Below are 12297 nucleotides of genomic sequence, written 5' to 3' on the forward strand. Positions count from 1 at the left end.
GTTGATTAGGTCAAAGGGCTAAGATAGCGACCGTTCACAGTAAAACATGACACTTCCTGTTCTCAGGGGGCGTGGCCTAAGTGATGTCATCATTTGACCATAGGGTATTGTAGGGCACCCGATGACGATCAATCACTGAAAGTTTGGTCCCTCTATGTGTTTTTATATAGGAAATATAAGAGTTTCGTGTTTCATGGCGAGTAGGTGAACTTTGACCCCTGCTAACCCCCCTTCAACATGCTCCAAAACTCACCAATTTGATAACTTTAAATCAAACATGCCTTATGATCAGACTGACCGAGTTTGAAGTCGATCAATCGAAATCCCTAGGAGGAGTTCGATCAAATACGAAGGCTGTAAACGTCAAAATCGAGGAAAAAAATGGACGTTCAAGACAAAATGGCTGACTTCCTGTGATAGTTGGCTAATAACATTAAATGTAAGTTCTGAGTCTTTTGGTGAGCTCTACAAGTGTGCCAAATTTCATGTCTCTACGATGAAGTACGTTCATACCATTGTGTTAACAGAAAATTGCTAGTTGCCGCCGTTGAGCAATTTTTTTTGCGATTTTTGCAACAACCTTAAAATTCAAAATTTTTAATTTTTCTAGTTGCGACCGCCAAGTTTGGTGAGTTTTTGAATATGATAAAGCCCCCAAAAAGGCACACGAAGAGGTGGGAAGAATAATAATAATAAACAGTACAGATACAATAGGCCTTCGCAGCGCTTTGCTGCTCGGGCCTAACAAAAAAATAATAAAAAAATCACCCCCCAAAAATCACGTCTGTGTTTAAGAGACACAAAAACGTTACATACGGAACAACTTACAAGTGAAAGACTCGATTTCTGAACAAATGTTCGCCTTTAAAATGAAGAACCTTTCAATGTAGTTTTAAATGCAGTATTCCCAACAAATGTACAGTTTTACCTGTAATCACATTAAACTCTGATTAGGACACAGTGTCGCTTCAAGCCTCAGTGTTCTTGATTTAGCAACTGGAATAAGAAAATAAATACATTTTCATAATCTTGGGGATGGCAAAAACTTTCAGTCTTTCAGTCTGAAAGGGATTTAAAAAACATCCAATCAATTATTTGTGCAGCAGAAAGTTGTGAGTGTGATTATGACAGAAGTCAAATCTGATGGATAAGCTAATGAACTCGCTTTTTGAAACACCGACTAAAAAAGAAACACTTTTTAGCCTCAACATGCAGCGTCTTGCAAAAATATTCATCACACTTAAATGTTTTCTGAAACCACAAACTCCAGTGCATCTCAATAGGATTCAAAATTCAATTCAATTTCAAAAATACTTTATTAATCTCACAGGGAAATTAAATTAATTTTATTTTATGTGATAGACCAACAACATGTAGTGCTTGATTATCGTAGATTGCTGATGACTTTCAAAATTCTTTACTAATGAAAGTTAGAAAATTTGGCAAGTTAAAAAGAAATTCAACACATTGAGTTTATAAAAATGCATAACAGACTTCTCAGATTTTTATTTGTTAAAAAAATTAAATCATGTATTACTTTCCTTTTAACTGAGCAATTAGGAAGTCAAACGTGATTTTTATAGCAACTCTCAAAATAAAAACTAAACTGTTTGACAATAGGCACATAAAAACATACCAGATTAATAAAAACTGATTCAATTGAGTTTTTTAAATTTTTTTAAAAACACTCAGTAGCCCAAGCTAAGGTTTCAAGAGAATATGGAAAAGGTGATTTCTCTTTAAGTTTTCAACTTTGTGTGGGGCTCCATCAATATGCTACCTTTCTAAGAGGCACTTCTTCATTATATGCTATATTTTGTTGGTCTATCACATAAAATATAAATAAAACAAAATAAAATGTATAAAAATGCTGAAATTGTCAATAGTAGGAGTATTTCGCAAGGTGCTGCATGTGTCTGTGTCTTCTGAGTTAGTTTGACCTCTACAGTGCTGACCTCTGACCTAAGCAAAGCGTCCAGTGGTTTCCTGAGGTGAATAGCTCCAGAGCATTACGCTGTAACTTGCAAAGCAAAGAGATCTTTGCTAAACGCACATCTCCTCTGCAGTGTTGCTGAGTGTGGAGGAACTTTAGAGCGTCAGTTTTCCAAAGTTGCAGTGCCCCCTGCTGTGTGAAGCGTGTTTCATCTGTGGCAGGCGGATCCTCCGGCGCACGGCGGCACTCGCAGCAACATAAACATTTTCTCTGACAGAACACAGCTAACCTCTGCAGGGCACTAAAACAGAGACGGGGTTCCCTCCATCTAACAGATATATAAAAACAGAAACATTTAGATCTTAATTTACAGCGGATTCGTTTACAAGACACGACGGGCCTATTTTAGTCAGATCCTTGCAGAGTCTTAGATTTACAGTTTGAGTCGGAGTCCTCTCTCTGAGCAGAGTTCCCCTGACGGGCTGCGGGTTTCACTTTCCTCTGTGGTTGGAGGTGATGGTTGGCTCTTTGGTGACACAAGGGCTACTGCTTCGGCACGCTGTTATCGAGATCGCCCGTTCCACTTTGATGTCATGGTCTGGGGAGAGACGTGGGTTTGAAAATGAGACTAGAAACAAAAGTTAACTCAAACAGGAAGTATGTAATTGACCGCTACAGGGCAGTGTTTAGGTAAAGGCTATCACTAACAACTTAAATTCTGATCTCAGTGACTGTAGCATTGAAATTACTGGCTTTTCATGTAGTGGGGGCAGCAAAGCCGAGCATAAACACCATTTAGAAATCCCATGCAGCTGGTGTTTAAAAGCTTTGAATGCTAGTTTGGGGGAATTCACCAGGAAGTTCTCCCACATGAAGTGGAGTCGTCATGGTTTATATGACCAATGCAATCTGGTAGCAAAATGTCCCCAGGCGAGCAGAGACAACCGAGTGATGACTGAGTAAAAAAAAGGAAAAAGGAAAAGCAGAGAATACACAGGACTAACGTTTGGGTTCACTGTGTAATTATATGAGAGAGGCAGCAGATTAAAAATATGATTAGAAAAACACATTTACTGTTTTTTTTTATTTATTTTATTTTGTAATTAAGAGCAAAAATTTTTTTATAATTATTACGAGATGCACCAGCCAGCATATTTTTTTCTCTTCAGCATTTATGAGTCTTTCCTGTAACCTTCCTGTTGGGAGCCGTCATTAGTCACTTACATTCAACCAGGTTCAGGATGTAAAATTATTTCTCAGTGAGCTTAAATCATTAATGTCTTGTTCAGTGTGACAAATAGACCAAACATCAATTTTGCTCTCAGATCTAAGATGACCTTCAACACATATAAAGCAGCACCAGGATTTTTGGTGACTGTGCAGTTTGATGGCTGCTGCAACAAATGTTATGAATGTTTACCCTGCTGACTCATTTTCCTTGACCTCCTCTTCCTCTCATCTCTGATAATAACAGCATTAACACCTGTAGCTTGTTGTCCATTTATTGGAGGACTGACATCACTTTCAGACACGATTCGACTGCAGCAGTAATCTTCCACTGTACAGAGGGAAATTTGTTTTTTAATTTCCAGTTGGCCTGGTGTGACACGTTCAGGTGCTGTACGATTTCTGAGTACAGGCTGGGTCAGTGTGAGAGTTATATAAACGGATAAAATTAAGAAGAGATTGTCACTTTGAGTACAGTTCAAACAATTCATATAAATTGAGATGGGATGCAATTTAGTGATATTAAGCATAACTGGTGATGACATTTTCTAGCCTCTGGATCATTTTATTGATGCTGCTTTTGCCAAAAAGGGCTCTGAAAATAAATTACATCAAAATTTTCTGCAGTCTATTCTACTCCATCTACTGCTCACAACATCATGTTGTTCAACCTCTGACCTCTAGATGGCAGCAAAGTGCTTCTTAAATTATTCGTAGTACGTGTAGAATATGAAACAACAGGCAACTCAGCTGCATTATGATTAGAAACAGTATGAGGTGATTTTCCCAACAGTAGTTTCAACTTTATGTGTGCATTTAAAGTAGTGGTTAACATAGTAGTTAACATTAACCAGTGTGTGTCTATTAGAACGTAGTTAATTTGCTCTTAAAATTTTAGAATGGCTGTCAGCTTTTCAAAGGTGTTCCCTAACAGAGACTGAATGTCAATAGAGATAAAGCTGAATTATTGTGCTGTATTTTATTCAGCCTTCCTGTTTACAACTTAAATTCCTGCTCTCTCTCAGCCTAAGCAAACAGGAGGCTTTTAAATAACTCTCTAAACAGATAATAGCTAGCTTAAATTGTTCTATGTGTTGATACTTGTTTGCTGGTAGCACTTCCAATTGGTCCTTTCACTGAATACAGAATGATCCAACCTTTGATTTTTCTTCTTCCTGGTTGCTGATCAGCCAATTAAGCTGAAAACTGACTAATTCCAGTTAAAATCCTTGTTCTCATTTCTGTAGTTTTAATCCAGCAGCTATGAAACAAAGCAACTAAGCAAAAAAGGTATTGTTTCATTGCCACTCTAGAATCTCTAAGTTGTTTTAAATCTTTCATAATTGGTAAAATAACAATGTAGTTAACAGCTAATTCAGCCAGAGAAACAAATCCCCACAAAGACGGTGTTTATCGCTTTATTCTCTGTGACACTGTGACGCTCTGTGACAGTGGAAAATGGGTTACAGCTAAACTTGTGACGTTTAGAGGAAGTGGGAGAAAGTCGAGATTAATGAGTGCTGCACATGAGGGAAACTTGAATGAGTGAGAGATAAGCAAGCAGGAGCATGACAGAGTGAGGCAGATTGATGCCAGAGATGAAACATATGTCATGTTTTGTTATTTCCGCAGTCCTTTTGGTATAGGGAGAGGATGTATAAAAAAAAACAAAAAAACACTGTGCCATTTTCCTGCCCACAGGTTTTATTTTTGTACGCTGTCGCTTGGTGAGTCAATGCAACGCCCCTCCAATTACCTCCCACTCCATCGCCCCCACGCCCCATCCATCCCGCCCTGCAGCCCACGCGCCTCACACTCTGACGTCAGTCTCTGCTGAAGCAGGGAGGGGGGTCCGATTCCGTCGCCCACAGAGTACTTCCTATCCTCCCTCCCCTCCCTCCACGCCTCCTCATGTCTTTGCTGGCTTCCTTCTCCTTTGCTTAATCTCTTCAGCTGACGATCACAGCCCAGAACGACTAACTCTGCCCAAACCACTTACTTTTTGCTTGTGATGCATCACAAAACTAACAAGGTATTAAAGAAGTGCAATAACAGAGTAACGCTTTCTCTCCTTCTCTCGTTTATTTTTATTTTTTTGGCCTCCCTCCCTCCTTTGCCCTCCTTCTCACACTTTTTCCTCCCAGCCTCCTTGTTTCCCCTTTCTAACTTCTCTCCTTTCTAGTTTACAGCCTGCTGGAGTTTAGCTGTGAGCGGTGGGAGGCGTCACCTCAGAGAGATTCTGACTCACTGGGTTCAAACTGTGGAGCTATAAAATATTCATTGTTACTGGAGGTTAGGAAGTCTCTGTCTGTTATTCAGTTCTGCCCCACAACCATCTGATCACCTTTTGAAATGATAGTTCACATTTTATCTTACCTGCAGTAGATAACTCTGGCATTTTCATTTAGAATAAATCTACATTATCTGGTCCTCAGGCTCCAGCTAAGAGCGAGTCTGAAACCGGACTTCTACCATTGTAAAACACCCAATTTCAAAAACATCATACAGGTTTATGCAAATGCCAGTTCATGCACGTGAAACAGTTTTATTCATTTCTAGAAAAAAATATTGTTTACACAGGAAAAGGAGGGAGAAGGCAGTGCACCAAGAATGATATTCCTGGACTGAAAGACAAACATGTAAAGCATTTTCAGGAATAGTAATAATATAAAATGGTGAGTAGTGTAATGAGCAGACGAACAATGCTTTAATGGTGCATTCATTTCATCTCAGCTTGGATTGGTGAGTTAGGACATAAGTCATAACAACAGTGAACTTTGTATTTTATTGTATAGAAGTGTTAATTAATAGTTTATAAATACAACTTTCATTGAGTTTTATGTGTACAACAGCCATACTGCATTCTCAACTCAGGAATGCAGGGCAAATTGAGAGTTTCCAGGTTGAAATTCTGACTGCATTGCATGTTTTTGTTTTATTTTGAATTTTAAAAAAACCCCAAACCCACTTCTGAGTACAGAGGCAACAAGCCATGAAGGGAATGGTGTGTTATTCATTTTCAAACATGAGGAAAAGAAGAGGATTTAATGCAAAATCAAGTTCTATCACATTTTTAAGTGTGTGTGTGGACTTACTGTGCTCCTGGTTCGAATAGTGCACGTGTGTTGGGATAAAGGATGTGAAAGTTACAGTCTTCTGTTGTGTCACTATGGAGTACAAAACTTTATGCCATGATGTCAATAGATATTTTTCCACAATTGATTCTCTGAGCAGGAAATTTCACCTCTACTGTCAGTTTCAATCATTCATCATTATGAATTTTCATCTGTTAAAACAACACAGAGTAATATTGGTATTGAGTCTTTGCTATAACATTTGACTTAAGCTCATCTGGTGATCAAATCGTGCCTGCTTACTTAAACCAGAAACACTTGACATGTTTTGTTCTCGGTGCGTTTTTAGCACAGGAAGGTGATTGCTGGCATGTTGCCTCATATCTAACAATCAGCGCCTTCTGTGTAAATAAATACCAAATGAAAAGGTGACGACAGTCTAAGGTTTTATGATTTCATCAACAAAACAAACCACTGTAGCTTTTATTTCTGTCAAAACGGTAAAATACTGCTGTGATCTTGGCTTCTCTAGCCTCAAGGACCAAATAACTTTGATTTATGGTAAACGAGGTTGCTTAGACAGTTATATACCGCAGGTCAGATGTCAACTGCTTATCCGTCTCACTTCAAAAATCCCTTTAAACATGGGTAAGATGATGGTTGGGTTGAACTGAAAAACTCAGAGACTTCTTGAATATTCCTTCTTAAATCTTTAACCATCCCATTTATAATCTATCCACCTTCAAATTGAAGACTTTTTTGGAATCACATTTGTTTATGCCTTCCAGAAATTTAGAAAATAACCCCTAAATAATTCCTCCACCTTGTAATAACAGGTTTAATATATATTGAACAATCCAGGTATGGGAGTTTCTGAAAAGTCACCTGCCGAGTGAGTTCCCTCTGGCCCCAGGCTGAGTTTCCCCGCCCGGTCATGCGACACCATCCGAGCCAATCGCAGGCCTTCGTCCATTAGAGTCTGCTGTATTAGATGGCGGCTCCAGCTGGCGGGGTTCGAGGCGTCAGTGTGGGGACGGGGGGATGGAGACTGGTTGCACTGGGAGCTGGAGTCTAACAGAGCAAACAGAGCTCAGCTTAAACTGTGTATTTTTAATTTTTTTAATAATTTCTAATGTAAATTCAATGTGGAGCGTTACCAAGCGATACGCAGTCAAGGCTCTCTGCAGACAAGCTGTCTTCATCTGCTCTCTGAATCGCTCCTTCAGATCCCTCCACTCCAAGGAGCGATGACTCAGACACGGTGACCTTAAAACACATCATACAAGCCCGCTCATGAACAACTTCAAACGATGAGACCCGATGAGCTCTAATAACCAACAAAACAGCAACAAAGATTCACCTCGTGTCTCGCTCTCTTCTGAGACAAACCGCTGCTCTCGTCAGCATTTGACCTGCAACAGAAACAAACATGAAGACGAGGTTGCACCTCCGTTTTGGAGCTTTGAACTCATTTAAAGTAACAAAGTTCAAAGTGGAAAGTAAACCTTACCAGAAAATCCCAAATGAACCTTAAATTGACAAACTGAGACACTATACCAACATGGAAGAGTATTTGTTACTCTGATAGTTTTAGCAGATTTTCCCCTTCAAACAATGAGTATGTGGTTTTAAAAAGGTTACATTTTTAAATGTTTAATTTACAATGATAAAGTTAACATACAAGCCAAAGGGAAGAAAATATTTAGCTTTAAATTTCTAGAGTTTTAAATACAGCCCCAGTCTTTTATATTAGGAATAATTGGAAGGTTTCTTGGTTGATGTTTGCTAAAATCTTTTTAATTTCACTCTATTCTCAAAAGGTAAGAATGTTTTCCTAACACCTGTATAGAAATGCAATCATAAGTGAGTTTTCAATTAGCATTTATTTTTATTGTGAGTTGTACATTTTTGTTTCCAACTCAACAACATCTTTCTGAAAATGGTGAAAGATGTTTTTTTTATAGTGTAACATCTTCCCCTCCTTCAGATTGAAATTGTGAGACTAATACTTCACAGTGTGATGGCTTAAATTGATACTAAAATACAAAATTTTTGTATTAACTCAGCATCTTTGTGTAGTAAGACGTGTTCTAATTAAGCTAAATTTGCATTTTCAGGGACTGGTATAGAAAATACCACAGTAACTTCAAGTTGTGGAAAAGTGAAAATACGTACACACAGAGACGTCTGTTGAGGTCTAAATGTGGTTTGAAGGTGTTTGGGGTTGATCAGATGTGCTAACCAAAACTGACTTTTAGCATCAGGGGATTTACAAGCTGGAAAAAGTAACTTTGTCAGTGTATGCATCAGGGCTGGATAGAAAGAAGCACAGCCCAGCTTTGAAAATGTATGAAAAATGTGTCAATGGATGTCCAATCTTTGCATGCTAGGCTTTGGAGTAAGGCATGAATGTCACTGAAACACTTACCTTGCATGTTTCAGTGTGGAGGTGTAGGCACATTTCCTGGCCACCTGTCGAGCCAGAGAAAAGAGCTCCACCCGTCTGAGCAGGAGAGCGTTGTCTCTCATGCAGAACTGTGCAGCAGCTTCATTGATGATCAGCTGGGGAGGAAAAACACAATGCGTGAAGGACTTGTGGACGCTTTCAAACTGGCATTCAAGCAGGGTGAAAGCTGGCAGCTTTAGTTTTTCTGAGTTTACCTCATGGTGTGTGAGCTGCTTGCCCTCTCTCCTCTTGGAGTCAAAGCGACCATAAATGAGGCTGTATTTCCGGATCTCCTCCTCCTTGTTTGCATCCTGCGAGCCCATTCTGAAGATGTGACCCACAGTTTTTGCTATTTTCTTGTTCATCCTCAGCAAAGTCTTTACCTCTGTGGGGTCTGACCTGGGCAGGGTCCTATAGAGTCTCTCCACGCTCTCCACCACTGCCCTGGCCGTCTCCTCGTCCAGCTGCCCTCCTGGCCAGGCTGACAGGGGTGCAGGGGCGAAGGACGCGGAGGGCACTGGAGATGTGGAAGGACCCGGCGGCCCTGTGGACAGGAGAGGTGGGCTGTGTGGTTCCTCCTCGGTTCCAGATGCAGAGGCAAGAGCGCCATTCCCATCAGGGTCTGGGCTGAGCCAGTGCGGGTCCATGGGGGAGAGTTTTTCCCTGTAGTGTGTGTCCGGCGGCTGGGGAGACGCCTGGGAGCAGGGACTTCTCGGACTGCCGCTGTACATCGGGGTAAGACATGCCCGGTCCTCTCTCTCACAGGGGGAACCAGGCTGCCCGTTGCTCAAAGCCTTTCTGTGCCCGCCAGCTGACCCGCTGGAGCCCGTCCCTTCAACTTTGAACAGCGGGATCCCTCCAAGAGGGACATTAGCGACGGGCTGGCTGAAAAGGGCAGGGTTCGCCGCCCAGTCGCGGAGAGCCTTCTGCAGCCTACGCACATGCAGCGGCTTGGTGGCCATGCCAACCAGGGCCATGATTTCCAGGAACTCCTCCTCGGCAGCCTCGCAGAGCTGCTGCACGTCGTCACCGCCTTGCTGGATGAAGGTTTCATAGTAGGCCAGCAGGTTTGCCCTCTGCAGCACCCGATAGAGTTGCAACTCCCCAAGGGTGCGTGGCAGAGACATGGCACACAGCACTGGAAAGTTCAAACAACGGAGGGGAATCGCATGAACCTGCAGAGAGAGAAGTACTGGAGATGTTAATTACTAAAGTGAAGACTCTGGCATGAGGTCCAAACACAAGTTCAAAAGCTTCTCCTTTTCCTTTCAAGAAGACTTTCAAGTGTTGCGCTCTAAGCAAAAACCTCTCTCTATTTTTCATGCATGCCTTTTCTTATACAAATAAAAGTATTTATATAGTTGTATCTTCTTACCTTTTCAGGTTTCCTGTGAAGATCTGTTCCGCCTGAACTGGGAAATAGTCTCTCCAATGTCACGGCTCGCAACTCCCGGAGCGAAACTAACAAAGGAACACAATATCAGCCAGTCTTTGAGACAGGAGCAGCACACGTTCAGACAGGAATTACTTGGATCACTGGCTCCTCTCTAAGCTACTAGAGGAGGACACCCTGCTCGGCGTCACATCGCGCTTATTATCCTATTCGTTACTCTTACCTCTCGCCGAGAGCCTCCACGGCGCAGATTTGCCGTAGTAAATCCCCTTTGCGTTTCGCTCCTCGGCTGATATCACTGGCAGAAATCCTCCTCCGGCGCACCGTATTGGTTGCTGGCTGCCTTTTTTGCCGTCTGTGTGGGCTGGAGAATGACGGGGGCGGACTGCAGCACGCCATCTGACCGAAAAAGAGCCTTCCTCTCCCGGTAGAGAGGCGGCTTTCAAATTGGAGATGTGGGTGGTGGTATAGTGGGGGCTTGAAATTAACCCTCATGCGTCTTCAAGATTAGTCCTTCATGCAGAGGCTTCAGGGGATTCCCGGAGGTTTACCGTGTCAAAAGACCCTCCAAATAAAGAGTCATCGTGGAGACTCGGCTTTAAAATGGCCAAGAAATGAGGGAGATTACGGTTCATGTCTTATTGGTCTTAAAAAGAATTACACGGCTTCACTGAATTTAACAAACTCCACCGCATTTTACTTGGCATTTAAATTGATAAACACAAAGTAGTAAAGTGGAAGGACGATGATCTGGTTTAATTAAAACATGTATATATATATATTTTGCATATAAAATCTGAAAAGTGTGGCGTGAATTTAGATTCAGCTGAGGTCTTTGAGATATATCTGTCAGTGTTATGCATCTAGAGAATGGAGATTCTTAATTGAATTTATTGAATTTAACTATGGGCTTTGACTGGACCATTCTAACACTCATCTTGCCAGTGTCAATAGAATCAATTGGAAATAAATGGTCCCTGAAATTGAGACAAGTCATTCCGTTTTGAATAAAGTCAGCGAAATAAAAAAAAGAAATCATTAAGTTAAAACAAATATCAAAAAACTTTAATGCTTGAAAATGAATAGACTAGAGATACAGTTTATTGTACTGCTGAAAAACATATTTAACATACTTTGCTCTCTGGTGCCACACAAACCACCTGGAACTCAACACTGCTAAGACGAAGGAGCTGGTTATAGACTTTGGGAGGTCCAGACCAAAGCCGAGACCAGTCGCATTAGAGGGAACTGAGGTTGAGGTCGTGGACTCCTACAAATATCTTGGGCTGTGGCTGGACAGTAAACTGGATTGGTCAAAACACACTAGCCACCTGTATGGGAAAGTGCAGAGCAGGATGTACTTCCTGAGGAGACTGCAGTCCTTTAACATCTGCAGCAAACTGCTCTGGATGTTCTACCAGTCTGTGATTGCCAGTGTCCTCTTCTACATCGTGGTGTGCTGGGGAGGCAGCATATCCAAGAAGGACACGTCCAGACTGGACAAACTGACCAGGCGTGCCGGCTCTGTGGTCGGCATGAAGCTGGACTCTCTGGTGACGGTGGCAGAGGTGAGGACACTGAACAAACTGCTGGACATCATGAACGATAGCAGCCACCCTCTACACGTCGTCATCAGCAGCCAGAGGAGCCGGTTCAGTAACAGACTGCTGCTTCCCAAGTGCCGGACCAATAGATTTAAGAACTCTTTTGTCCCCCATGCCTTCAGACTGTACAATTCCTCATTGGGGGGGGAGGTGACACAGGACAGAGGGTGGAAGGAGTAGTGACCCCTTGTATTTTTCTCCATACTTATCAGGTCAAACCACATAGTGCAATACGATATCACTGGTCAATCTATCCGTCAAATTCTTATATTTTTTTTTGTGTTGTATTTATATTTACTTATATTCTATATTCTTATTCCTTGTTTCTTGCATAATTTAAGGTTTTTCTTGCATAATTTAAGGTTTTGGTTACTCACATTTGGTGTGTACCTTAGTATTTAATTTGTATTTTGTATTCTTTTGCACTTTTGCTTACTGTGTGTTAACTTTGTGTTTTGCCTGGGAGCTGCTGGTAACTTCAATTTCCTGAGGGAGTCTTCCCAAAGGATCAATAAAGTACAAGTCTAAGTCTAAGTCTAGTCTTAAAATATTCAGTAAAAGAAACAATTCCCTTTTTACTTTGGAATAGTCCTTGCACAGTCTATATTGTTTTGCATGCT

At 41.3% G+C, this 12297-nt stretch overlaps 1 protein-coding gene across 3 annotated transcripts; it reads right to left on the reverse strand.

Annotated features, from left to right (window-relative positions):
• Nucleotides 1-774: 774 nt before the first annotated feature.
• nab2 (NGFI-A binding protein 2 (EGR1 binding protein 2)) lies at nucleotides 775-10779 on the reverse strand. 3 transcript variants are annotated; one of them, XR_004337167.1, is made up of 9 exons: nucleotides 10297-10767; nucleotides 10056-10141; nucleotides 8896-9855; nucleotides 8663-8796; nucleotides 7595-7646; nucleotides 7392-7500; nucleotides 7120-7305; nucleotides 2371-2531; nucleotides 775-2261 (listed from the first exon to the last, which is right to left on the reverse strand). XR_004337167.1 is itself a non-coding variant. In XM_032550520.1 (8 exons), the coding sequence occupies exons 3-8, from the start codon at nucleotides 9805-9807 to the stop codon at nucleotides 2496-2498; spliced, it is 1425 nt and encodes a 474-aa protein (XP_032406411.1). In that variant the 5' UTR covers nucleotides 9808-9855; nucleotides 10056-10141; nucleotides 10297-10779; the 3' UTR covers nucleotides 775-2495. The 3 variants fall into 3 exon arrangements, 2 of the variants coding, with proteins under 2 accessions (XP_032406411.1, XP_032406410.1); XM_032550520.1 differs by having other exon boundaries at nucleotides 775-2531; nucleotides 7124-7305; nucleotides 10297-10779; XM_032550519.1 differs by having other exon boundaries at nucleotides 775-2531; nucleotides 10297-10765.
• Between the last annotated feature and the right edge of the window lie 1518 nt (nucleotides 10780-12297).

This window comes from Xiphophorus hellerii, chromosome 20 (genome assembly GCF_003331165.1).
Source record: "Xiphophorus hellerii strain 12219 chromosome 20, Xiphophorus_hellerii-4.1, whole genome shotgun sequence".
Taxonomy (NCBI): Eukaryota; Metazoa; Chordata; class Actinopteri; order Cyprinodontiformes; family Poeciliidae; genus Xiphophorus; species Xiphophorus hellerii.

Bases quoted from the DNA above. Each gene is read 5' to 3' on its own strand.
- nab2 (XM_032550519.1), bottom strand. From the start codon at position 9,807: ATGTCTCTGCCACGCACCCTTGGGGAGTTGCAACTCTATCGGGTGCTG. The intron at 8,797-8,895 runs GTAAACTCAGAA...TTTCCTCCCCAG, and splicing joins AGCAGCTCACACACCATGAG to CTGATCATCAATGAAGCTGC. The intron at 2,532-7,119 runs GTGACTTTTCAG...GTCTCTCCCCAG, and splicing joins AGAGGGAACTCACTCGGCAG to ACCATGACATCAAAGTGGAA.